We start from the raw sequence: 25,059 nt of genomic DNA on the forward strand, positions 1-25,059 counted from the left end.
GATTAAATCGAATCGATGTAAAATAATTTATTTGTATTATAGCAAATTAATTTTTATATGTGTTTAATTTTCAGTAGCTACTTTTAATTTTTTTATTATTATTAATATCTTTGAGTTGTAAATTAATTAAAATAATGACTCACCATTGATATCGGTCTTTTAAGATGGCCAAATATTCAAGAGTTTGGGTTCTCGATTTCATGGAAGTGACAAGCCCGGTGGGGTTCCGATTCTTCTCGGAGTTCGATCTCGGACGCCGGCCAGGTTCTCGTATGGTTGGCTTTGTGGTGTGTCGGTGCTGTGGCGTTGGGATGCGTTGCGGCGGTGGGGCAGTGCAAGGTGGAGGGACGGCGGGGCGTGCAGGCACTGGCGGCAGCCTTGGTGGATCGCGGTGATGCCTCGGTGGATTGCGGCGCTGGAGTCTTGTGGGGAGTGGTGTTAGGGCCTGGCTATTTGGGCCTCTATTTGGTTTTAGTTTTGTTTGGTTTGTGTTTTTCTGTTTTCTACAGGGTTAATAAGTCCCTACTCGTTAGGGTTAGTGTCATGGATTCTGACGAATGGTTTGAGTTGGATGGTTGGTTTAGGGTTAATAGGATCCAGTCTTTTGACGGCTTTTGGCGGCGCATTTTATTATCAGCCTGTGCTGAGGTTTCCAGGAGATCCTGGGATGGCCCGCCATATAGTTATCTATTGTGGCTTGACCCCATCCCAGACAATGCTACTTACTTTGGCCTAGCTAACTCGATTAGCCATCCAATTCAGTCTTCGTCGTTGGATTCATTGACAGTTCAGTTTAGTGTCTTCAGAGTAAGTTTGTGCAGTACTAGTCTGGTGCTGCTTTACTCGAGTTTCAGCCCATGTTTGGGTGTTGTAATTGCAGGACCGTTGTAATTGCAGTTTTATTGAATGATATTTCACTTTATCAAAAAAAAAAAATATTCAAGAGTTCCTCTATTTGATTAATTTTTTCTTTCATTTGCCAAATGGTTAGGTCTATAACTTGAACATGAAGACAATGTTCCCTAATATTCGGTTGTTTGAGCCCAAAGGCAAAGATTTTTTCTAAGATAAGGATTGATGTCGGAAACTTGTGCCTCCATATTATCGAAGGCACTAGTCTCCAAACCCTTCATCACCATTAGAGATTGGTGAGTTTGTGGGTCTGAACGCTAAAAACGGTCATTATTGAATTTGTTATTGAAACACCAAGTCAAAGTTACATCCTAGACAAAGTTACTGACCTAGATTTCAAACCTTAAAAGCATTAATGACTCCATCATAGATGTATGCCAATTAGAGTAGAGAAATCACCACTAAGTAGTAGAGCAATCACGATTACAACCATTAAAGATTTGCAATTGCTGATCTAGATCACTAAGACCTTTGAATCATTCGAATGAGTTTCTAGTCAAACAACTCTCATATTTACAAAGATCGTCATCGCTTCCACCACCAAAGATACTCGATTGGAGAAACACATCTATCATAACACCACGATGGAACGCCGAGAAACACATATTTGATTATAGAAAGAAAAATCACATATGCCAGATGTCATGCCCCGAATTTGGAATAAAGAAAATCAAATCCGAAACGCGATGACTCAACAGATCGCCCAAAATTCTTTAAAAAAAAAATTTATTTAATCTAAGCACTTGCAATATATTGAGCCCACAAATGTAAATATCGACTCGTTCACTAGAGTCACATAATACATTACGAAAAGTTTACACATTAGTTTGAAAACATCAAAGTAATAAGAAAACGCTCACAATAAGCATACTACATACAGCAGTAATACGCAAAATACGTCTCTAGCCTCAACCTCAACCCTGATTGCCCTGACCTGCAGTGTTAACCTCTACACCATTGAATAGTGTACCGGGTTGCAACAACAAATCCAGTAAGCTTTTTAAGCTTGTATGAGTAAACTCAAATAAAACAACCATTCGACACAAGGAAAATAAATCACACTTTTGATTCTTTTCAAAACTCAACATCCTTTTCTCACAAGGACAACTCAAGTCACCACTGACTGGTGACAAAATCATATCATTTGTTAACTCAATAATTTAAATATAAAACCATGTCCCCCTGGACAATAAAAAGAAAGAATACACTCGAGACTCTCTTTTAAACACGTATTCATGAGTCACAAGTAACACACAATTACCCCCATGAAATATAGTGGCAGACAGAGTAGAGTTCTAACTGGATCGTAACCATTCACCGTGCCAAAGGCATGGTTCCCGATATCGTAACCATTCACCCAAATGTCTGGTTCCCGATTTACTTTCCCTCGATCACTACTGTGACCCTCGGTCCTCAGACCCTCGGTACAAAGAGTCAAAGACCAAAACATTTAAATAGATCACTCAAGACCCAAAAATGTTACACAAATCACAAGTAAATTATTTTTACCACTCTCGGTCACAGTATCGGTACGAAGACCAAAATATTTAAATAGATCACGCAAGACCCAAAAATGTTACTCAACTCGAAGCTCTTTTTCAAAGCAATACAAATCACATTTTTCACAATATATTGCTTTCCTCAAAAAGTCAAGTCTCAAAACAATAATATGAACAAGTTCACTAAAATAATATTGCTTTCACCACACAACAAATTCACCAAGATATATATATATATATATATATATATATATATATATATATATCTTGGTGAATTTGTTGTGTGGTGAAATATATATATCTTAGTGAATTTGTTGGTGAATTTGTTGTGTGGTGAAAGCAATATTTTAGTGAATTTGTTCATACACGTAAACAAATTCACTCAGGAATGTCTTGGTGGATATATGTGTGTGTGTGTGTACACCCGTAGTCATTCACTCAGAAATGTTACTAGTTGGTACTATAGTTCACAGTTAAAATGACAAAGAAATAAAGTAACTCTGTTCATAAAAGAACATCGTGAGATTTACTCACCTCAATATCCCGTTGCGTCTTCACACAGAACGAGATAATTACTTACATAACACACTCTGTCAAGCACCTGATGAAAATAAGGTCAAGACACAATACATCGAAACACAAAGCGATTTAAAGTTCGAATCCTGCATTTGAACTAAAAACGGAAAGTTACGGCAATCGGGACGAATCTTCATCCGAGACCACCCAAGGTTGGCCTGGATCGAACTAGATAGCCGTTGAAAGCTAAAAACTTCAAATCGAAAATCGGAGCTCCACAGATCGAATTGAGCTTCAAGACTGGTATGGTTGGAATCAGCAAGAGGAGAGCTTCAAAATCCTAGTGGTTTCGAGCCTTATCATTGATGGAATAGGCCAGAGCAACGTCAGTGTTTCGCTGCCATTTTTTGGCCCTCGATCTGTCGTGTACGGTGCGATTTTGCAAAAACTAAACCGGTAGGGAGGACGACGAACAAGTCTGGGCTGGAGGCGTTGCCGGAAGACCCCGAACGGCGAAGATGGTCTTGGGTTGGGTCGGACGGGTTCGGGTCAGGTTGCCTGGATTCTAGAGAGAAAATAGGGTTTCTGATTTGGGAAACTTTCCAAAAATGGCAACTCTATTATTTTTTTTCGAAATTTTTTTCTGTTTATAGGAAATTTTCTAAAATTGTAAAAACTTTCGCTAACCATAACTTCTTCATACGATCTCCTATTTTCACGTGCCACATGTCCACGAACTCATCTCGACGCGCTCTATGATTCTATGCAGAAAGTTTCCACAAAATAGTAACGAATAAAAAGTCAACCTTTGAGATCTCGAAAACGAAGAGTTGCGAGTAATTATTCATCCGAAATAAATCTATTTCACAAATAACACAACAACAAGGCATAAGAATAAGAATTTGTACAAACTGATCCTTTATTAATTTCAAAAAATTAATAACAAAAATCAAGGTCATTGCACAAGAATAATAATTTGTACAAACTGATCCTTTATTAATTTCGAAAAATTAATAACAAAAATCAAGGTCATTACACCAGAAACCTCAAAGCAAAACTCTAAGGTCCCGTTTGGATGGCAGGAAATCATGTTATGGAATGGGAATTAATTTCATTTTCCATGTAGAGGTGTTGTTTGTTTGTAATTAGAGATTGGAAAGGAAATAAAAAATGAGATTTGACTGGAAATTGACTGGAAATTGACTCCCTCATAAAGCCTGAATTGAATTACCTAGTAAGGGGTGGTATTCTAATTCCATTCCTACCATCAAAGGCAAATTTACATAAATTATCCCTCTAAAAAATTTATATTCTCTCGCAAACATTCCTTATAAATTAATTAGTAAAAGGGTGTTATGGAAAATTATAATTTTATATTTCATTCTTCTGACTTACCAAACACTACAATAGGAATAGAAAATAAATTTCATAATTTAATTTTCAGTAATGTTCCAAACACCCACATAGAAATACCAAAACCTATTCCATTCCATATAAGTCTAGAAAGGAAAATAAATCATTTTTCTATTTTAACATTCCTGCCAACCAAACGGGGCCTAACATATAACGAGCAAAAACCTAAACGAAAACAAACGAGAAGTAGCAGGTAAAGAGATAAGATCTTCGTGCTAGCTCCACAAGTAGTGAAGGAAATAGCTCAAAGCTCTCGGGGGGCAATTACATTCTTGTTCAAAATTTTTTGAAAAAATCATAAAAATGTCATCCTATCAAAGTAAGCCATATGAAGCTTGGGGGGTTTCAGGGCCACCTTGAGCACCAAGGTGGCTCCACCACTGACTATAAGAGAGGTAAAATGGAGAACTCGATTCCCCATAAAAAGTACTCATCTATGTGCAGAACAAGGAAGGAAGAACACAATTTCTTTTGTATTGAAGAAAGTGCGCATTATTCAAGTACTAAGTTTGTGCACGATATTAGTAAAGTTTTATAATTCCATAAATCAAATAAATTATTAACTTTAATTTCAAACTCTGAAATTTTTTATCACAGTAAACTTTTGAGAAAGAAAAAGTTTAATTACGTACTTTAGTTTCTTTGTCTTCTGAGAGGATTTTGATTTAGAATTTGAGATTTAGATTATATGGTAGTTGATTCCGAAAATGCTATTTTCATATTCTAAGCCATTCTACTGATCATTCTCAATCTCTTATTTTGATCTTCAACTTTCATTTGAAAATATGGTTGTTGTATTTATAATAGATTTTTCAATTTTTATTTGGATTTCTAATCAATCCTCTCCCTATTTTCTCTCTTCACCTATTGCAGGGTGTTTTTCTTTCTCCACCTTCATCGTCATCACATGCCTTTTCCTCTTGCAAACAAATAGATCAGGCGTGAATTTTTTTTATTTTTTAAAATTAGAAAGCAGTTGAGGGTTGAAATAGGAATATAAAAATTTTCAAAAAAAAAAGGATGTGTTAAATCTAGTAAAAAGGGATGTGTATATAAATTTTTTAAATTTCTCATCAAAAATTTAAAAATGACTCTAGTAATTTATACGAATTTATAGTAATAACTTTGAATTATAAACAAAATAGGCACTTCCTTAAAAACTGATTTCCTAGTAAACTGTTCCAATTAAGCCTTCATTTTCCCATCAATTCTCTTTAGGGGTCGTGACCACTTACCCAATTTTAGCTTAAAAATTGTCCACTTACTCCACTAAGAGTTTTTTACTCTCATTTACCCAATCTAACATCTATTGACAGTTTGCCCTCATTTTAATTAACAACTACTCCCCTCATACTCTCTCTCTCTCTCTCCCCACCGTCGCTGAAATTACGCCGGAAATCCGACTCCAGACCAGAACTCGACGCAGCCAGGGCACCGGACTACAACCCAGACCGCCGGAAAACTAGTTTCTGCTCCACTCTGGCACGATCCGACAGATGCTCGAGCCAAACCTGCATCTCGTCCGACTCGTCGCCGATCTGTACAGACCACTGGCCACCAGTCGCGCCAATCACCGGTGTCTTCGTCCCTGGTCGATCCGAGAGCAATCGCCTGTGTCTTCGTCCCCGGTCGATCCGATCTGGTGCCCAAAGCATTTTTTTTTTTTGGTATACCGGGAGCTCCGAGAACGGGGAAGGAAAAAAAAAGTGAACGTGTACAATTGAACATATAAAGTGATCAATTGTGTCTGCAGTGTATTTATTTTGGTTTTGGGAGTTTATGCAATTCACTTGAGGGCGATAATATGATTATTGGAGGGTAATAATATGATTATTTGGGGCAATAATATGATTATTGGGAGCCAATAAAATGATTATTGGGAGGCAATAATATGATTATTGGGGGGCAATAATATGGTTACTGGGTATTATTAGGGGGCAATAAATTCAGACGCCGGAATCCGGTCACCAGTCCGGTAGCCGGATTCCGGATTCCGGTGATCGGTCGCCGGAGTCCGTCACCGGAGTCCGCGGCCGGCCATTGGTCACCGGAGTCCGACAAGGTCTCCGATGACTTCTCTCTCTAAGTGACAAAGAAGGAGAGGGCAAAATTGTCCCAAAAATAAATAAAAATGAATAAAAAAAATACTTAATTGGGTATTAGGGAAATGATCTCTTAGAGTGTTTGGGTAAGTGGGGTTAATTAACCCCAAAATTGGGTAAATGATCATTTTCCCTTCTCTTTATGCCTTAAACTCCAGCCCAGTGCTATAAGCCTAATTTTTGGTGCATTTGATGACCAAACTACCCTTAGTTCTTAACCGTCTTGCTCTGAGCACCTCGACACCAACACGGGTGAGTCAAGCCGAGTCAAAATGGAGGAAGATGATCTCACCCGACGAAATCACTTCCTTTGGCGGTGGCGAGGCATGGCTTGAGAATCTCCCTCCTCGACAACGATGTTGGCGAGGCCTCAAGGAGCAACGCTAGACGAAGCTGCCTTCCCTAGATTAAGTTCCCGCCCTTGCTGATAATCCTGATTCACCAGCAAACCGAGAAGAACGAGATAGCGCCATTCATTCTGGCGCGGGCACTTGCAGAGGCTGAGGACAATGAATGTGGTGGCAAGTAATAACACTCGCGACTCCATGATTAGGTGCTGAGAGGGAGAGAGAGAGAGGGAGAGAGGGAGAGAGAGAGAGAGAGAGAATTTGGTTAATGTTGTTGTGGTTTCAAAAGGGATTACTGCTAGAGTAGTAATAATATTGCCACATTTGATTATATGGATGATTATATGGAAAATTTTTGAAACAATACATGAACTTTTGGCCACTGATAATTAAGATTCATGAATTTAATCAAATAACAATTTGTACCTGGATTACCAAACCCGACTCAATTTAAAAACACGCCGTTAATGACTCCGTTAGTTGGCATGCCACCTGGCATATTTTCACTAAACTTGTCTTTTCGGATTTTTACTCTAGACACCCATCTATTTCTCTCCTACTCTGGGCACCCAGCTCTCTCTCTCTCTCTTCTTTCTTCTTCATCTATTTCTCTCTCTTCCATTTTTCAAAACTCCACCACCAGACGAGCACCGAACTCCACCACTTCCGATTCTTGATCAAAATCCAAATTCTTCAACACCATTGGAGATAAAACCCTATCACCCCCATTCAAGTCCCAAGACCCCTTTCTAGTTGGCTTTGAATTTGACACTTGCGTTTGTCTATTTTGTCTTCTCCCTTGTCTCAGACTCATTGGATAACATTAATCTTTTTCTTCTCCACATAAATTTGAATTTATTACTTTTTTTTTTGTCTTTTTGTTCTTTCCTCATGGTTAATTCGTTATTCAATTCACAAAATCATTAGTGTTAACTTCATCAAAATCTTTGAAATATGCTTTATGAACACTGAAAGTAAAAAATTAAAACATGAAAAAAAATCAATATTTTCTTCATTGCTCATAGTTGTTAACTCAGTAATCTTTTTATATAGATTGAAATAGACGAACATTGAAACTGAAAGAAAAAAAATGGAAATAAATCAAATTATGATTTTAGGAAACTTTTTTTTTTTTTTTTTTGAAAAGAGGAAACTTTAATATATTTTAGTTTTGTTATTGGTACAAATTAAATGAGAGATTTTCGTTAAATTTTTATGTCATATAAGGATATTTCTAGAAAGAGAAATGGGTTAGATAAGTAAACTTAATAATTGAAATTAAAATGTAGGGTGTAATGAGCAAGTAGGGTGAACAAAGTAAATGATAGGGTGACAATAGCCGCACCCTACTTTTTACACATGCAATCAAGTTTTCAAATACTAAATTTACTCACGAAACCTCACTCAAGTTCCTTAAATAACCTCACTCATATAATTTGCAAACAAACTATTATCTTTAAAAATTTGGCCATTTCAATGATTTAATTATTAGATCTTAATTACATCTCCATTTATTAATCAGACAATATAAATCTTCTATCCAATAAAAAAAAAAATCAAACACAAGCTATTGGGTTTTAAAAATTAATTTCTAATTAACAAGAAAATGCTTTAACATGAATTATTTTGTGTTTTTTTTTTAAATATTTTTTTTTATCTTTTAGCTGTGCAAAAGAAAATGAAGAGTAATTATTTTTTCTTAATGTTTAATTTTTTTCTCTATTTTTTGTACCTCCTGATTAATTATTTGAATTTTTTTTTAGTTTTTTTTAATGTTTTTTTTTTTTTGCAAATATAATGAATAGACTTAGATTTATGTCATAATAGGATTTCTTTTGTTCTCCCTCACCAATATCCGTTCAACATGCATGATGCATGTATGATGATACATCATAGTTTTAATTATTATTAAATATATATAAATGCTTTAATGAGTATGTAGTGAAATTGGAAAATGAAAATAGATAAAGAAACTAATAAAGAATGCAATCTAATATTATTGAATTGAAAAGTCTAAATATAAGAACTTATGGTATAATTATTGTCCTTAATAGTCATTTTATAGGAGGTTATATATGCTACTTAATAATTCATATTAGAGTAAAGTCAAGTGAGCAGATTTGAAGGTTTCAATAGAAATTACTTTATTTATATATCCAATTCCAAATAAAGTTTATGTATGCTTGATTGTCACATATGACATTCATGCATGTTTGGTTATGGCATTTGACATATATGCTTGGTTATAGCAGGTGGTGTGCATGCATGTTTGGTTGTCCCAGGTGACATTCATGCATGCTAAGTTGTCTCACGTGGCGTCCATGCATATGCTAGGTTGTCTGAAGTGGTATCCATTGGTTGCATCTTCAAGAAAGTTTCTCAATAGAATATATATATGTCACTTCCTCCCCATTAAAACTGAATTTATCAATGGCTTGTTTTGCACTAAGCATTGTTATTTTCAGCATACTAACTTGTGCATGGAGAGTGCTGAACTATGTATGGTTAAGGCCAAAAAAACTAGAAAGATGCTTAAGGAAGCTAGGCCTCAAAGGCAACTCCTACAGGCTTTTGATCGGAGACATGAAAGAGAGCTTTATGATGCTGAAACAAGCACAATCTAAACCAATCAACCTCTCATCCTGCCATGATATCGCACCACGAGTCATCCCTTTTGTGCATCAAACTGTGAAAAACTATGGTATACATACTAATACTTCAATGAATTATTAGTCGGTTCTCTTCTACTTTTAATTGAATAGTGCCCTAGATATGGTTTGGTCTGTGTGCACTGTGCAGGTAGGGATTCTTTTACTTGGAATGGCACCATACCAAAGGTGAATATCACCAAGCCAGAAGATTTAAAAGAAATCTTCGAAAAACATGATGATTTTCATAAGGTCGTAAGCCCAATTACAACTTTGCTAATATCAGGTTTTGCAATCTATGAGGGTGAGAAATGGGCTAGACACCGAACTATTATCAACCCAGCATTTCATTTAGAGAAGCTAAAGGTATTACATTTACACTCTTATCAATATATATTCATTTATTTTCCTTAGATTTAGCACTAATTTAGGAATCTTCCTATGATTTAATGTCGTATACATCAACGCATATGTGGTGTGAAGCTACTCTTGTTCATCTGTAAATATATATTTTCTTGTTTGGTGAGATGCTATATAAACAAAGTGGGAATTGAAAATATATTTATAGCTCAACAAGAGCAGTTGATGGTACAAATACTTGAACTTGTGATTAACTTTAAAAAAAATGATTCTCCTTTCTTTTGTCTTCCTCTTGTTTTGTAATACAGTCATATAGAAATACTTGGTCTGGACTTTGGAACACAAATACTAAATATGGAAAAAGATACATACATATTTAGACATATTCATTTTGAGGAGAAACATGTCAATTGATTGAATATGATACTGTAACACACTCTTAGAGCATCTTTAGCAAACTCTCTATCTTGACTCTTTAGCTATTTTAAAGAGCATGTTTAGCTTTTTATCAGTTTTAACAGCTACACCAAACTCTTAAGTAGCTCCATTTTAACTTTTAGTTATCCGCTCCTAAATATAGAGAGCGAGATGAGACTCTATTATTTTTGTAAATTTAAAACCTTCATTTTAAGTTATTCTGTGTAATTTATAAATGCATTTAAACTTATTTTATTTAATAAATAATATAAATTTAAAACTAGTTAAAATAGAGAGAACTGATACAAATGTATTTCTAAAACGGCGCCAAAATGACTTTTTAGCTACTTTAGCTAAAATTTGACTAAAAGATAGCTAACATTGCTAAAGATGCTCTGGCATCATTTGGTGCGCGAAATTTGAGCATTAGGAAAGACAATACAATTAGACCTGTAAATGGACCGGATTTGGATCGGATCGATCTAAATCCAAATCCGTTTACTTAAAAAAAAAATTTGATCCAAACCCGCTCCGTTAACCCAGCGGATCATTGATAACTCGATCCAAATCCGTATCCGCCGGATTAACGGATACCCGATCCGCTAATCCGACCCGTTTATAATTTCAAATATTTTAAAATTTTAAATAGTAATATTAAATTTATATCATAATACCTCATAAGATATTAATAAAATATTAAAACAACATGAAAAGTATCACCAAAAGTAGAATTACATTATCAAAATTCTTAATGCTTATTGGAATCTTGGGTGATGGAATGTCCCTTAGATTTCTGCAAAAAATTTGTATTAGAAATTCTTCATATTTTATATTTTATATTTAAAAAAAAATATATATTAATAAAAAATAATATTTTATTATTACAAAAACGGGCCGGATCATTAACGGATCGGATCGATCTAAATCCGTATTTGATCTGTTAAATAAAAGGGTTAACGGATTCGGATCATTAACGGATCAATGGATCAAAATTTTTGATCTAAACCCGTCCAATAGCCACGGATTTGGAGCGGGTCCGGATCAAAATCAGGTCCATTTACAGGTCTAAATACAATCCTTCCTTATATTAGGGATGCTAAAGAAATGAAAACACTTTCTTGAAGGAAGGGAAAGACAATACAATCCTTCCTTATATGGTTGAAAACACTTCCTTATATTAGGGATACAAACAGTTCCTTCTATGCCCCTAAGGAATTCATTATCTCTCTTCCTTTTTTGCATTTATCACTTACTTTCTATCATTTTCTTGCATTAATTACAATTTTTTTTTTAAATTTTCTTGCCAACTTCCCTTATGTTACCATTACCAAACATCAGAATGAAAAATTCCTGAAAAATTTAATTTCTCATTTCATAGGAAAGATATATAAATTACCTTATTTGTGTAGAGAGACCTTCCATGCTCCAATAAATGATAATACACACACATACATAATAAAAAAAAAAATAGAAGCCTAGAGGTCCCACTAAATAAGCTCCCAAAAGAATGCCATAACAGGTCAACAATACAGCACTATACAGTAAACACTGCCCACCAGAGATGTCAAGTTGTCAACAAACTTCTTCAAAATAGAACAATTAATTAAGTGACTACCTGCATTTGTGTACGCTTAAATTCCACCATACATGATATTTTATTTAATTATGTGATCCATAAATAATATTTTGAAATTATCTGGTTTTTTTTTTTATAAATATTTTTCTATATTTATTTTAGCGTATGTTACCGGCCGTTTCTCAAAGTTGTGGTGAGATGATTAATGAATGGGAGACATTGCTTACCGAAAATGATTCATTTGAGTTGGACGTGTGGCCTTATCTCCAAAATTTGACGGGTGATGTGATATCTCGAACAGCATTTGGAAGTAGTTACAAAGAAGGACTAAAAATATTCGAACTCTTGAGGGAACAAGCAGTACTTGTAACAAAAACTTCACATTTTGTTAATATTCCAGGGTGGAGGTAAAATTGAAATTACCTTTTTAGTATTCCGCTACCTTTTGGTCTCATTAGTCTCAATATTAATTAGAACAAACACACATGCATAATCAATATTGAACAACGTACAGGATCATGAAGCAGAATGCATAATATTGATAATGAAATTATTGGAACTGTTATTGCTGTGTACGCGCGCAGGTTCCTACCAACTAAGATGAACAAGAGGATGAAGCAAAATGCCAAAGAAGTACAAGGTTTACTGGAGGGAATTATAAATAAAAGAAAAGAGGCAATTAAGGGTGGTGAATCAACTAAAGATGACTTGTTAGGAATACTTTTGGAATCCAATTTTAAGAAAATTCAAGAACATGGGAACCGAAAAAACATTGGACTGAGTCTTCAAGACATCATTGATGAGTGTAAACTGTTTTACTATGGAGGGCAAGAAACCACTTCAGTATTAGTTGTTTGGACAATAGTTTTGCTATCTCAAAATCCGAATTGGCAAACTCGTGCAAGAGAAGAGGTTCTGCAAGTATTTGGAAACAAAAGACCAGACTTTCAGGGGATGACACAACTAAAAGTTGTAAGTATACAATATTACTTCTATTATTTGGAGAATATTAATATATGTAATGCCACAATTTTGATCTCATGGTTTGGCTGAATTGGTTTATTTTTGTTGGGATGATTTTTCCTTACATATATAATGCATTTTATATATGATTTGAATCTTGACTTACACATGCATGTTGCAGATGACCATGGTTTTACGTGAAGTTCTTCGGTTATATCCACCAGTAGCTTCTTTGAATCGAACCACTTATAAGAAAACACAACTTGGAACGTTATCATTACCAGCTGGAGTTGAAATGTCCATACCCATATTGCTTATTCATCACAATAAGAAACTGTGGGGTGATGATGCGGAAGAGTTTAGTCCAGAAAGATTTTCAGAGGGAGTTTCAAAGGCAACTAAGGGACAAATTTCGTTCTTCCCTTTTGGGGGAGGTCCTCGCATTTGCATTGGTCAAAATTTTGCTATGATGGAAGCAAAAGTTGTGCTATCATTGATTTTGCAACACTTCACCTTTGAGCTTTCTCCATCATATGCTCATGCTCCTTCCTCATTTATAACTCTCCAGCCACAATACGGCGTTCATATCGTCTTAAAAAAACGTTAAGTCATGAATATGTTATTTTCGGCTCAAACATTTTTACATGGTCTATATAAGAGATCATAATGTTCAGGCATGTTTTAGGCTTTCAGCTGTTTATGGCTTATTGAAATTGATTTTGGTTGTCAGTTTCGCACTACAGGCTAAGGTTATCGGTTTCAGCTGTTTTGGACTTGTTTAGACATGAAAGATCAAAGCTCCCCTTAACGAAGACTCATTAATTCGGTCAATCTATCAAAAATGTTAAAAAACTTGTGTAGCCATGTGTCACGGGTCTAACTTTGCGACGCACAAAGAGGACCGCGCGACACTTGCTGGTAGGCAAGTCAGCCAAGTGAGTACCTTGTAAGGAACATTGAAAGCCACACGATATTATAATGTGTCTTGAAGAGGTTTGGTGCTACTTGTAGGCCGCGTGGAAGAATTGTGTGCATCACATTTCAATGATGCAATTTCGTTGCTCACATATATTTCGTGAAGGTAACCAGGTGGCTGATGCATTGGCCAATTTTGGCGCTTCTGGTACGGGCTTTACTTGGTTTGATTCATCTCCTAGTTTCGTTAATCAATTTTGTTTAAGAGATAAGTTGGGTCTCCCTAATTTTCGTTTTAGATGATTTCTTTTGTTTTGGAAGGCAGGATGATGTCTGTCATTCCTCATCAGTAGTACTTTACTTCTGGAAGGTGCAGGATATGTCCTTTCCTCTTACTTGTATTTTCCTTTACTTTTAATAAATATTTTTCCTCGCATTTGCGAGGTTTGATTAAAAAAAAAAAAAAAAAGCCACACGATATTAAAATGATGCTAGCAGCAAGCAAGAACATAATTATATAAATGTTGGGCAACCACGAAGAACAAATGAATAATTGAAAGGAAAGACCAATGAGCAATCTCACGGGACACAGGTGATTGAATAATTCCTCTTTTATTGATGGTAAGACGGTAAGGGAGGCAAAAATACATGTGCTTACCTATACTAGTTCCGTAGTCCAAACTATGCCGACTAGGAAGCTCTCCCTAAAGAGCATAAAGAGCTTAAATGACCAAGACAGTGGGAAACATGCACTTGGCCGAGGAGACTAAATGCTAAATAAAATAAATTACATAATTTATACATTACCAAAACACCCCTAGCACACAAGCAACTAGCCAAAGGCTTAACTATGACCCTGAACAAGGTTACTTGCAGCATTACAAGTGCGGCCCCTAACACCATGCCAATTCGGCAATTCCTGACTTCTTCCTCCCAAATTTATAGCCTGATAGAATCAGTACTTCAACCATTCTAGTAAATTTTAAAATCACCCCATAGTTTTCTACGCCAGTATGATAAGCACCCCATCTCTTTCTGCACCGAAGTTCCAGCGGGTATTAGCTAGCTAGTTATATAATATATTCGAACATCTCATATGCAACATCGACGTGTTATTTCTTAAAACATCTCACTAGAAAAATGCTCAAACAATAATCCACGCTCCTCCTAGATTCGTACCGGCCGGTATTGATAGCGAGACAACAACTTGCTCTATATTTGCAACTTCTACTTTGTAAATAAAATTAAGTTAGTACGTGAGAAAGAAGAGATGGCAATGAGCATGAATCCCCAAACAGTGGCCAAAATATGTAAAACCATAGTTACATGCTCACAACATATGCACAACAATCATAAAAGGATTAAGGCTTACCTTCAGCAATAACAGGCATGAATTCCATCTTATGCAACTGCTTAACTCGATCACTGAATGTGGTCTTCTGTTACTTACCAACTTGCTTCTCAATGGACAGAACAATATGCAATAGTCGTGGTAGTAATCAGGGACCAATTCATCTGTATATATATGAGACTTAAACCTCAAGAAGCTTCCCATTAAAGCATTCCTTGTCGGTTTAGGTTTCACTCTTAGATTCCTAATGTATCACAACTTGTAGCCTTTCTTGTCGACTAAGCAATGGATTACTATCCTTAATGAATTGATACACTATTCATTAAGTTACTAGTATTGATTTACTGTTTGTATCCATGTTAAACTAGGATTGATATTAAGCTAATCATCAATTACTTTATGATGATATGTGTTATGTCCATATTTGATCTTACAAAATACCAGTGGTAGATTTCTCCAAAGAGGACTGCTTGAAGCCAGGGACAAGCTCTTGGCTCTCGGCAAGCAAAGGTGTTTGCCAAGCACTCGAACAGCTCGGCTGTTTCATTGTAACACTTTCTAGTAACAAAGTTTCTTTGGAGCTTCACAACACAATCTTCAGAACGTTGAACGAGTTGTTTGATCTCCCGATGGAAATCAAAGTGCCAAATACTAACAAAAACGACGGCGGTGGTGGCTACTCGACTTTGCATCCTGCCCATGAAAGCTTTGGGATTGTTAATAGTACGAACCCAGAAGAAACACAGAAGTTCACAAATCGCTTTTGGACTAATGGAAACGATCAGTTTCGGTATGGTTGTTTGATTTACAGTTGGTTAGTTTTCATGATATCTTTTACCTAATGCCTAGTGCTTAACATATTGTCGTTTCAATTTACTTTCATTAACATGCCTTATATATGCTTCTTTGCTGGCCAGTGAGAGTGTTGATTCGTATGCAAAAGTGATGGCAGAACTAGATCGAGCTGTGACAAGAATGGTATTCGAAAACTATGGTGTAGACAAGTACCACGATGATCACGTTCAATCTACTTTTCACGGTCTCCGATTTAGTAAATACAAAGAACCCAAGAAAACTGGAATTGACGTCGGTCTAGGCAGTCATACAGATAAGACCTTTACCACCATCCTCCATCAAAATAATGTGAATGGTCTAGAGATAAATCTTTATTAATTAAGCCAATTCTGTAGAGAATGGTTAAATTTTTGAAGTACCTGTATTGCCCATAGTTTATTAATATGAAGAATAACAATATTTTCATCATGAGAGGGTGAAATTGATATTAGCCATAAAACTGAAAATAACTACCCACTATCCATTTATTTTCTTTTTTGTTTTTCAATCTTTATCTATTTTCATAAATTTTCAAAAATAAACGGCCAAATGGCACGCACAGAGTGCGTGTCAAGAGGCTAGTACAAAGAACGACGAGTGGATATGCTGTGGTTATCCTCTTCCTTCATCCTTCCTATTCCTAGCAGGCGATGTATTCCAGGTATGCTACAAACTCAAGATGACCTCTTTCAAGTCATTCATGGATATATTTAGCTTATAATGTTTACATTCTTATTTACTTGGTTAGGTCTGGAGCAATGACAGAATACGACCTTGTAGACATAGAGTCAGCTTGACTGAGAATAACGTGAGATACTCTTTCGGACTCTATTCGATCAAGGAAGGAGTGACAAACATACCGGACGAGCTTGTGGACGAGGACCATCCCCTACGGTTTAAGCCATTGAATCATATAGAATATGCTAGAGCAAGATATGACAACAATGGGACTGACTTGGGCGTCAAGTCATATTGTGGCATTTGATACTTGTGCAAATATTGCATCATCTTGTTTCTGTTTTTTTTTTTTTTTCTGGTAAATATGTTATGTACCCTAATAAGTGTTTCAAGGGCTTCGTATGAATGGATCATTTCATTTCCTCACTGGATCTTAATGTCTCGCACCTCTGGTTAATATTCTCGAGGGCTCAAGTTTGTGTCTCCCACTCCCTTTTGTAGTTCTGTTGCTTGTACTTTCCTAGTTGATGAAACACAAACAAGGGGGCGAGGAAAGCACTTCCAATGGCTCTCTTCTTTCGAATAGAGTATGCATTGGAGTTGATCAACTTGTGTAATTTAAGCCCACTTAATCTTCTAATTAATATAAAAAACGAATGGTCTAGTATCATTTGGTTTAGTGACATAAATCTCTCATTCGTAAATGAGAGATCGTGAATATAACTCACAGAAGACTAGTTGTTATAATTATAAGTGAGTCGAACATTGCTTTTTCTTATCCATCAATATACTTCTATACACGCTACAATTGATCAGTTGCCATCTAATAGCTAGCGCTATTCCAAAGACTTGGTGAAGTTGCTCTGTTCAAACAAAGTAGGGTTCTACCAAAAGAAGAAAGAAAACTTAGGGTTCCTTTGTGGAAAACGAGTATAATTCGGCACAATAACCTCCTTATATGTAATTTCTTCCATCTGCAAGTATATAGATCTTTCATAAGGCTTGATATATAGAACACATTAGCATAACAATAAAAAGATGCGGTAATGGCCAACAGAAACGGGCAAAAGCACAAATCCACTGTCTCAAACCCTCCCTACAAGCTTTTGTGATGGCATTCTGGTTTTGTAGAACAACATTCAAATTCCCAGAAAATGGCTTTGACCGGAAATGACCAAGTACAAAAGGGATATTGGATACCATGCAACATCCCAACTCATGCTATTTTTTCCCCTAGTTGATCAAAGAGATAAGCAGACAGAATCCATTTTCTCATTTCCTACAACATATCTATAAGCTTTCGCAGAGCTCAGCTAATTCTCAAACTATTAGCTTTACCAGGGTAGTCAATCATACACTCACACTCCAATATAAGATAACGAGTTCTAAGAACATTCGAAAGCAACTAAGTCAGGCGACAAACCTGTAGGCATCAACACCCAACCATGCTGGCTGTTGGATATATTAGCGAGATCGAAATAGGAGATGCTGAACTACAACTCCAAATCCTAACCCATTCTAAAATGATTTGACAAAGTGCCCTTACACATCTCCCTCATTATCCCACTCAACTTTTCCATCACATTTCAAATTCCAACTACAAATGAGCTGCATTGCCAAACCTACCCTCTTCAGTCATCACTAAAACTCTATTCTAGCTGCTATTTCTTCCACCAAGTGAAATTATTTCATGTAATCCGAATATTAAAGACTGCAAAGTGAGTTCTGCAAGCAAAAACATGAATGCAGATTCCAAGCTCTATTTTCACACAAAACTACACAATTAAGCTAGGCAATTCACTAAAATTTTCATCCAAATTAGCTCTTAAAAAATTGAAACCACAAAATCAAAAAGTTGGGTTCTTAAAATTACCATATAAATCTTACTGAATTGTCATTTCCAAGCTAAAATTTTTTTTTAGTTCCACAGAAGCTACACAAAACCCACAAATCCAGCAAAACCCTAAACTCCTCATAACTTGAAATTACAGCAAATTAAACCTCAGAATCCGCCAAAGGCGACTCCTTTTTTTAGCTCTCAGAACACCACGCGGAACTGCGGCGCGTCGGAGCCACTCGCGGAGAGGATCTCCCAGCGGCAGGGCTCGAGCTCCTCCGAGACGGGGCAGTACCCGGCGAGAGTGACCTTATCTGCGGAAGCGGCGACCGACCCGAATTCAAAGACGGTGACTTTGGCGGGACGTGGGACCTCGACGGCGCCGTTCATGCCCGGAACCTCAACCGGTTTCGGATCCGGGTTCGGGTTCGGGTTGGGCTTCGTTTCGGCTTTGGAGTCGCTGCCTTTCCGCCAGAAGAAAAGACCCATTGTGAATGTGGATTGTGCGTTGCTTCGTTTGGGGATTTGTATTAAGTAATAAAGGAGTATAGAAGTGGGCTTGGAGTTTGGAGGAATTACAGGTGTGCCATTGTGCTTTTTTAATGGACTTTGGAAACAGAGCAGAAGAACAATTCCTTCAAATTGAATAGAAATCAAGGGAGGAGGAGAACCATTTTGGAGGGTTCAATTCGCACTCTTTCTCTCTTCTGCATTAAGGTTAGCGTTAAAGTTTTAATCTTTGAGGGTTTATTTCAATGTTGAATGGTGTTTTGTGGATTTCAGATTATTGAGAATGTGTTTGGTGATTCAGATGTGAATTGGATTGTGTGTGATTTTACCATTTTGTTTAAATGTTGTGTGATTTTGGTGCTAGCCTTCATGCCCATGTTTGTGATTCTGCTATCTTTGGTTTCTTTTACAATCAGTATTCTTTGTGTGGGAATGGATTTAGTTCTAAATGTCAGTATTAGAGGACTCAGATCATAAAGTATAAGACTGGAATTGCAGGTGCTCTGTTTTGTTGGTGTTGTTCATTGCAGATATTTTTACTGATAGTTTATATTGAGTTGGGTAATGCATCATTTTATCGTAGAAGCGATTTTATGAAGTTCATGGGTCAGTTGATTGTGAGAATGTTGTTTCTGCTATTATTTTGGGGTGTTGAGTGAATGGGAATCATCAGATGGTACGTGAGATCCTCTTGTACTGGCGATGGTATCGTAGTTGATATTGTATGTTTAGAAAGCCTTGTTAGCTTGCGCTTTGAGACTGTATGATGCAGAACAAGCCTGTTCACCTGTTAGTTCACTTTAGCCTCGAGTCTTACACCTGGAATCTGGAACTTCTCAAAACAAAGGCTAGCTTATGACTAAATGGAATGGTCTGATTAGACAAATGCACAACCCACAAAAGTTTAATCATTGAAATTCGATGACCCGGAGATAGCATGAATGAGCGATTGCAAATCCGACTCAAAAGTGAACACTGGGAGCAGAAGCCATTGCCATTTCTAGTATTCAGACCACCAATCCTTGTCACAAATAACTCTATCCAACCTTTTTCATGACAAAATCCCCTGCTTTCCCTTTTGCAGCCAAGTACACCAAGTCAGTCATGCCCTGAATGTTAAATCAATTCCTGAACCTTTTGCTTCTACCAAGAGACTTTCCTAAAATTTTATAGGAGAAGAAAATCTGATCATTAAATTCGCCCACAGTAACCCACGTCAGATTGTGGGATTTGCAACTCTATCTAAAGCTTTGAAAATCTCCACTCTATCTCTTCTGATGACTAAGCTTACCATAAGCAGCACTATATATCCAAGCCTTGCCAACCAAGACAAATATATTTGAATATTAATTGTCTTTTAGAACACATATATACCTCCACAATGATCTACAGCTATAGGGAAACAAAGTTGATCAAGTACTTTCTTGGCTCTGCTTTTGCTTATTCTTGGCCTCAATGACAACAAAGCTGGCAATTATATTCATCTTACTGAAGTCTTTAATGGTAGCTTCTTCAAAATGCAGGTTCTACATATGAATTCAATCCATAGATGATTAATATATCTTGCGAAAGTTCAGTGTTATACGAGTTTATCTTATCATCTGAGGGCATGGAAATTGGGTTATTTCTGTATATATATGGAATGGTTTGGTGACTACTGTCGGTCATTGTCCACTAAGTCACTTTGGTAGAGTAGTCTTGACAAGTCTGGCTTTGTTTTCTTTTGTTCTCCGTGAACTAGTTTCTGGTTTCTATCTACAAAATTTATTCCCAGATTTTGTCAAATTCATCGCCCCAATTGGTCCCATTATATCATTATCATGTGGGAGTCTACTTGGTGTGCTGATGATGTATAATCGTTGGTACTTGTCTTCAGTTTCAAGTCAAGAGGATCAAATTCTGCAACTGATCACATGGTTGCATTTGCGGTGACTTTTTATTGTCTATTTGGGCATCTGGAGAATGCATCAAAACATTAGGAATTTAGAATTTCTCTCACAATCTTCTGCCATCTAAATGATATGAATTTGTAATTGTTGCCATTTTTGAAATTTTACATGCAACAGATCCAAACAATCAAGATTGCAACGGAAGAAATTTAAAATAATGGAATTGTAAATTCCAATAATAGATTTTGGTGCATTTGTCTACAATCTACAATTGTACGAAATCTCGGTATAAAAGTTTTGAGATACAGTTGAATATGACGGGCTAGGGTTAATCTTATGAGTTTTTGATATGTGATTATGCTTTTTGAATAGATTGAGTACATTTCATTTTTTAATCAGTGAAAATTTTATATTTCTGATAAAAAGAATCTAGAATCTGATTCTGCAAAAAGACAAAGGGAGAGAGAATAATAAGAATATTTGCTGTTTATTGAGTTCCTATACATGCTCTCAATACCAACCGTTAAACTTATTCTTTTAATTTTGAATCAGGGGCGTCTTTGTTGAGAAATTTTTGTTTAACAACCATGAATGAAGACCAACGCTCACTCCTCCTCAGCTCCTCATCTCGCTTCCCACCTCCACAAGGTTCACATTTTCTGTAACATATATATTTATTGTCCACAAAATGATGTTTCTGGGTAGTCACTTATGGAATTTTGGAATCAGGAGTGAAGCTGTCATATGGAACGGCTGGGTTCAGAGCGGATGCCTCGATTCTTCAATCCACGGTTTACAGGGTGGGAATTTTAGCAGCTCTTAGAGCAGTCAAGACCCAATCAGTGATTGGGCTGATGATCACGGCCTCTCACAACAAAGTCTCTGATAATGGAATCAAAGTTGCTGACCCTAGTGGTGGAATGCTTTCTCAAGATTGGGAGCCCTTTGCGGATACACTTGCCAGTGCCCGTGATCCCCAACAACTTGTTCAGGTCGGTTTTTGATATCATCATTGTGTGTGTGTGTGGTTGTATGCATGTTTTTTTTTCTTTCTTGGAGATACTCACAACATGTGTTTTATAACATCTGACAGTTGATTACTGAATTTGTGGAAAATGAAAAAATCACACTTGATGGAGCTAAGTCGGTGGAGATATTACTGGCAAGAGATACAAGGCCCAGTGGTGAATCTCTGCTTGAAGCTGCTAAACAGGTACCTTCTCTTTTAAGAGGTTTTAAACATGCAGATTTTAATATCTTTTTAGGAATCTTGATTTAAATTTGCTTCATGAAGGGAATCAGTTCCATTATTGGAGCAGTTGCCCTTGACATGGGAATTTTAACAACCCCGACACTCCATTGGATGGTTCGTGCTAGAAATAAGGGTGCCAAAGCATCGGAAATGGATTACTTTGAGCAGCTGTCCAGCTCATTCAGGTTAGTTTTCAGCTAGAGGTTGGAGTGTGCCCTAGTTTATTCTAAAAGCAAAACATATTGCGTTTGAATGATTTCTTTTTAAGAGCATTGTGCGGTTTTTCAGGTGCTTGGTTGATCTGATTCCTAGTGGATCTAACACCAGAAATGAGGCAGACAAGTTGGTTGTAGATGGGGCTAATGGTGTTGGCGGAGAAAAACTCGAAATCTTGAAGAAGATGTTGAGTGGTTTGGTTATTGATGTTCGGAACTCTGGAAAACAAGGAGGTGTACTCAATGAAGGAGTTGGTGCTGATTATGTGCAGAAAGAGAAGGTTGCTCCGTCTGGTTTTGGTTCACAAGATGTTGGGATAAGGTCAGCCATCTTTTGATTATGAATTAATTTTGAATATCAAGTATGCTAAAAGCGTTAACTGTTCTTCACAAACTTGCTTGAAATGCCTGCATCATATGGATATTACTGGACAATGACTGAAAATCATATTTTCTACAAGTTGTTTCAATATATATGCTTAGGGTTACGAATGGAAGGGACATACTAGATCATTATGAGATATTGCAGAAACTTAAAAGACTTTAGTGGTTTATTGGCTTACTGATGTTTTTCATAATAGCAAAACTAGTGAAGTTTACTGCTTTTAAAAACTGGAATTTTTATCCGAGTTAAGATAACTATGGGGTCTTAGACTGCTTTTCATAGGTATAATATAAATGATGGTTGACTTGAAAACAAGTATAGCTTTTATGTTTTTTCATAATGTCCTTCTCTAAAGCTAATTTGAGTGGTTTACAAAAATTGGTGTGCAATGGTCCATGCATTGCTCTTGGGGTGTCAAGTAGGTCAACTTCTCCATGTAGTCAATTTTTTATTGTTCAATTGAGTATGCAAAACGTTTCAACTTGCATTGAATGATGGGAGTGGAATTAACTGTTTGGATGGGTCTAGTTTTTCAGGTGTTGTAGCTTGGATGGTGATGCTGATCGACTTGTATATTTTATTGTGGCATCTACAAGTAGTAGTAAGATCGAACTTGTTGATGGCGACAAGATATTATCGTTGTTTGCTGTATTCATCAAGGAGCAATTAAGCATCTTGAATAAGAAAAGAGATGTTAATGTGAATGATGGTTATCAATGCTGTCTTGGTATTGTGCAAACGGCCTATGCAAATGGCGCATCCACAGATTATCTTAAACAGTTAGGCCTGGAAGTCATTTTCACTCCTACAGGTGTGAAGTACCTGCATGAGAAAGCAGCACAGTATGATATTGGAATATATTTTGAGGCAAATGGCCATGGCACCATCTTGTTCTCAGAACAATTCTTATGTTGGTTAGAGGCCAAGATTACTGAGTTTTCTGATGTAGCTAAAGGTTAAACCAGAGAGTTTTGATCTATTGTAGTTTTGCTGTCTTCATTCTGTATTATGTATCTGAATGAAGGACATGATTTGTTTATTTCAGGTTCGGAACCACATAAGGCAGCTATGAGACTCTTGGCGGTCACAAAATTGATTAACCAGGCTGTTGGAGATGCTTTGAGTGGGATGCTCTTGGTTGAGGCCATTTTACAACATATGGGATGGTCAATAGAGAAATGGAATGAGCTTTATCATGATCTACCAAGTAGGCAGCTTAAGGCAAGTGTCCTTGATTACCTTTTCATGAGAGTCTCTTATGCTCAAATATGGATACTTATCATCTTTGTATTTTACCTCAAGTATATTATCTTTTTAGTTTCCTATTTAGGATTGATCATCCATTCTCAAAATAGTTAATTTTTCTTATTTTTTGCAGCTTTGCACATATGTGCTTTTGCATTCTTAAGTATAAATATCGGTCCTGTGCTATTAAGAAACTAACGGTGGCAATTATCAGGTCAAAGTTGTAGACAGAACTGCTGTTGTCACAGCAAATGCAGAAACTGTGGTTGCGAAGCCCCCTGGCATTCAAGAAGCTATTAACGCTGAAACTGGTAAGCAGCGTATGAGACCCTTTTTGTTCCCTTGTGTCTGGTATACTGCACATCATCTTTTCTCTGCGGAATATCCTTGATCATTATTGATTAGTGGTGAGACACTCGGACCCAAGAAAACTGTCCCTTTGAACTTGGTTTGGCCAGCTCTTGCACAAACTGATTCACTGGTCCTTTTTGTTTTGTGTCTCTTACCAAAGAATTTCATGTAAAATTTTGCAGATATTTCTCATGTTTTACATTTAAGATATTAGAGCTGTGGTAATTCTTTCTCGGGGGATTGCCACTTTTCCTTTTTTTTTTTTGTTGGTAAATTCACAGTACAAACAAATTTCTTAGTTTTTCTATTTATAATCTATTTTATTTTGCAGCCAAGTACCCTAGAGGCCGGTGTTTTATACGACCATCGGGAACAGAAGATGTTATACGTGTATATGCAGAGGCTTCCACAGAGAATGCAGCGGACAGCTTAGCCAGTTCTGTGGCAAAACTTGTAGACCAAAAACTTGGATCTGGCACCTCATGATGATCAATCCAACTTGTCTTTCCTTTCAAATCGAAGCTGGCAAATTTAACATATAGATGAGAATTAGGCTTAGTGCCGATTGAATAACACAGACTAAGACAGAACTTCGTGGACATAGAAATTGTGTGGTTATGTTCAATTCTATATGAAATTGATTTTGGATTGGAATAGATTCGATTCAATTTCACCATGCTCATGGCTTATCATCATTCTTGTTCAGATCAGAGCATTCTACCATTTAGTCCAAGTAATGTTACAGCAGTCGCCATTTTAGAGCAGCAGTTTGAGAATGGCATCAAATCTTTGGTCTATTAACAAAATAGCCAGAGCCCTTTTTTTTTTTTTTTTATCAAACTAG

The 25,059-nt window shown here is 36.5% G+C and overlaps 4 protein-coding genes across 4 annotated transcripts; 3 read left to right on the top strand and 1 right to left on the bottom strand.

The window, feature by feature from the left end:
• Positions 1–164: 164 nt before the first annotated feature.
• LOC133744759 (cytochrome P450 CYP72A219-like) lies at positions 165–13,360 on the top strand. Its single transcript, XM_062172809.1, has 8 exons — positions 165–391; positions 510–807; positions 992–1,049; positions 9,161–9,490; positions 9,589–9,803; positions 11,953–12,197; positions 12,375–12,762; positions 12,935–13,360. The coding sequence occupies exons 1-8, from the start codon at positions 165–167 to the stop codon at positions 13,358–13,360; spliced, it is 2,187 nt and encodes a 728-aa protein (XP_062028793.1).
• A 2,096-nt stretch (positions 13,361–15,456) lies between these two features.
• On the top strand, positions 15,457–16,838 carry LOC133744760 (deoxypodophyllotoxin synthase-like; the record flags this gene model as incomplete). Its single annotated transcript, XM_062172810.1, has 4 exons — positions 15,457–15,809; positions 15,937–16,182; positions 16,436–16,514; positions 16,602–16,838. Coding segments are annotated over 4 exons (915 nt in total), but the record flags the coding sequence as incomplete, so codon positions are not given.
• A 1,540-nt stretch (positions 16,839–18,378) lies between these two features.
• On the bottom strand, positions 18,379–18,881 carry LOC133744158 (uncharacterized). Its single transcript, XM_062172303.1, has one exon. The coding sequence runs from the start codon at positions 18,855–18,857 to the stop codon at positions 18,570–18,572; it is 288 nt and encodes a 95-aa protein (XP_062028287.1). The 5' UTR covers positions 18,858–18,881; the 3' UTR covers positions 18,379–18,569.
• A 66-nt stretch (positions 18,882–18,947) lies between these two features.
• Positions 18,948–24,891, top strand: LOC133744157 (phosphoacetylglucosamine mutase). The gene is made up of 10 exons (XM_062172302.1): positions 18,948–19,085; positions 21,320–21,415; positions 21,497–21,759; positions 21,861–21,980; positions 22,062–22,204; positions 22,308–22,556; positions 23,156–23,574; positions 23,665–23,840; positions 24,079–24,175; positions 24,547–24,891. The coding sequence occupies exons 2-10, from the start codon at positions 21,355–21,357 to the stop codon at positions 24,699–24,701; spliced, it is 1,683 nt and encodes a 560-aa protein (XP_062028286.1). The 5' UTR covers positions 18,948–19,085; positions 21,320–21,354; the 3' UTR covers positions 24,702–24,891.
• The last annotated feature ends 168 nt before the right edge of the window (positions 24,892–25,059 follow it).

This window comes from Rosa rugosa, chromosome 4 (genome assembly GCF_958449725.1).
Source record: "Rosa rugosa chromosome 4, drRosRugo1.1, whole genome shotgun sequence".
In the NCBI taxonomy this organism is placed as follows: domain Eukaryota; kingdom Viridiplantae; phylum Streptophyta; class Magnoliopsida; order Rosales; family Rosaceae; genus Rosa; species Rosa rugosa.

Coding starts and splice junctions, on each gene's coding strand:
- LOC133744759 (XM_062172809.1), top strand. CDS start 165: ATGGCCAAATATTCAAGAGTTTGGGTTCTCGATTTCATGGAAGTGACA. Junction 1,050..9,160: donor TCGGTTGTTTGAGCCCAAAG/GCAAAGATTTTT, acceptor TGCATCTTCAAG/AAAGTTTCTCAATAGAATAT. Junction 9,491..9,588: donor TCAAACTGTGAAAAACTATG/GTATACATACTA, acceptor TGCACTGTGCAG/GTAGGGATTCTTTTACTTGG.
- LOC133744158 (XM_062172303.1), bottom strand. CDS start 18,857: ATGGGTCTTTTCTTCTGGCGGAAAGGCAGCGACTCCAAAGCCGAAACG.
- LOC133744157 (XM_062172302.1), top strand. CDS start 21,355: ATGAATGAAGACCAACGCTCACTCCTCCTCAGCTCCTCATCTCGCTTC. Junction 22,557..23,155: donor TCACAAGATGTTGGGATAAG/GTCAGCCATCTT, acceptor CTAGTTTTTCAG/GTGTTGTAGCTTGGATGGTG. Junction 23,575..23,664: donor GTTTTCTGATGTAGCTAAAG/GTTAAACCAGAG, acceptor TGTTTATTTCAG/GTTCGGAACCACATAAGGCA.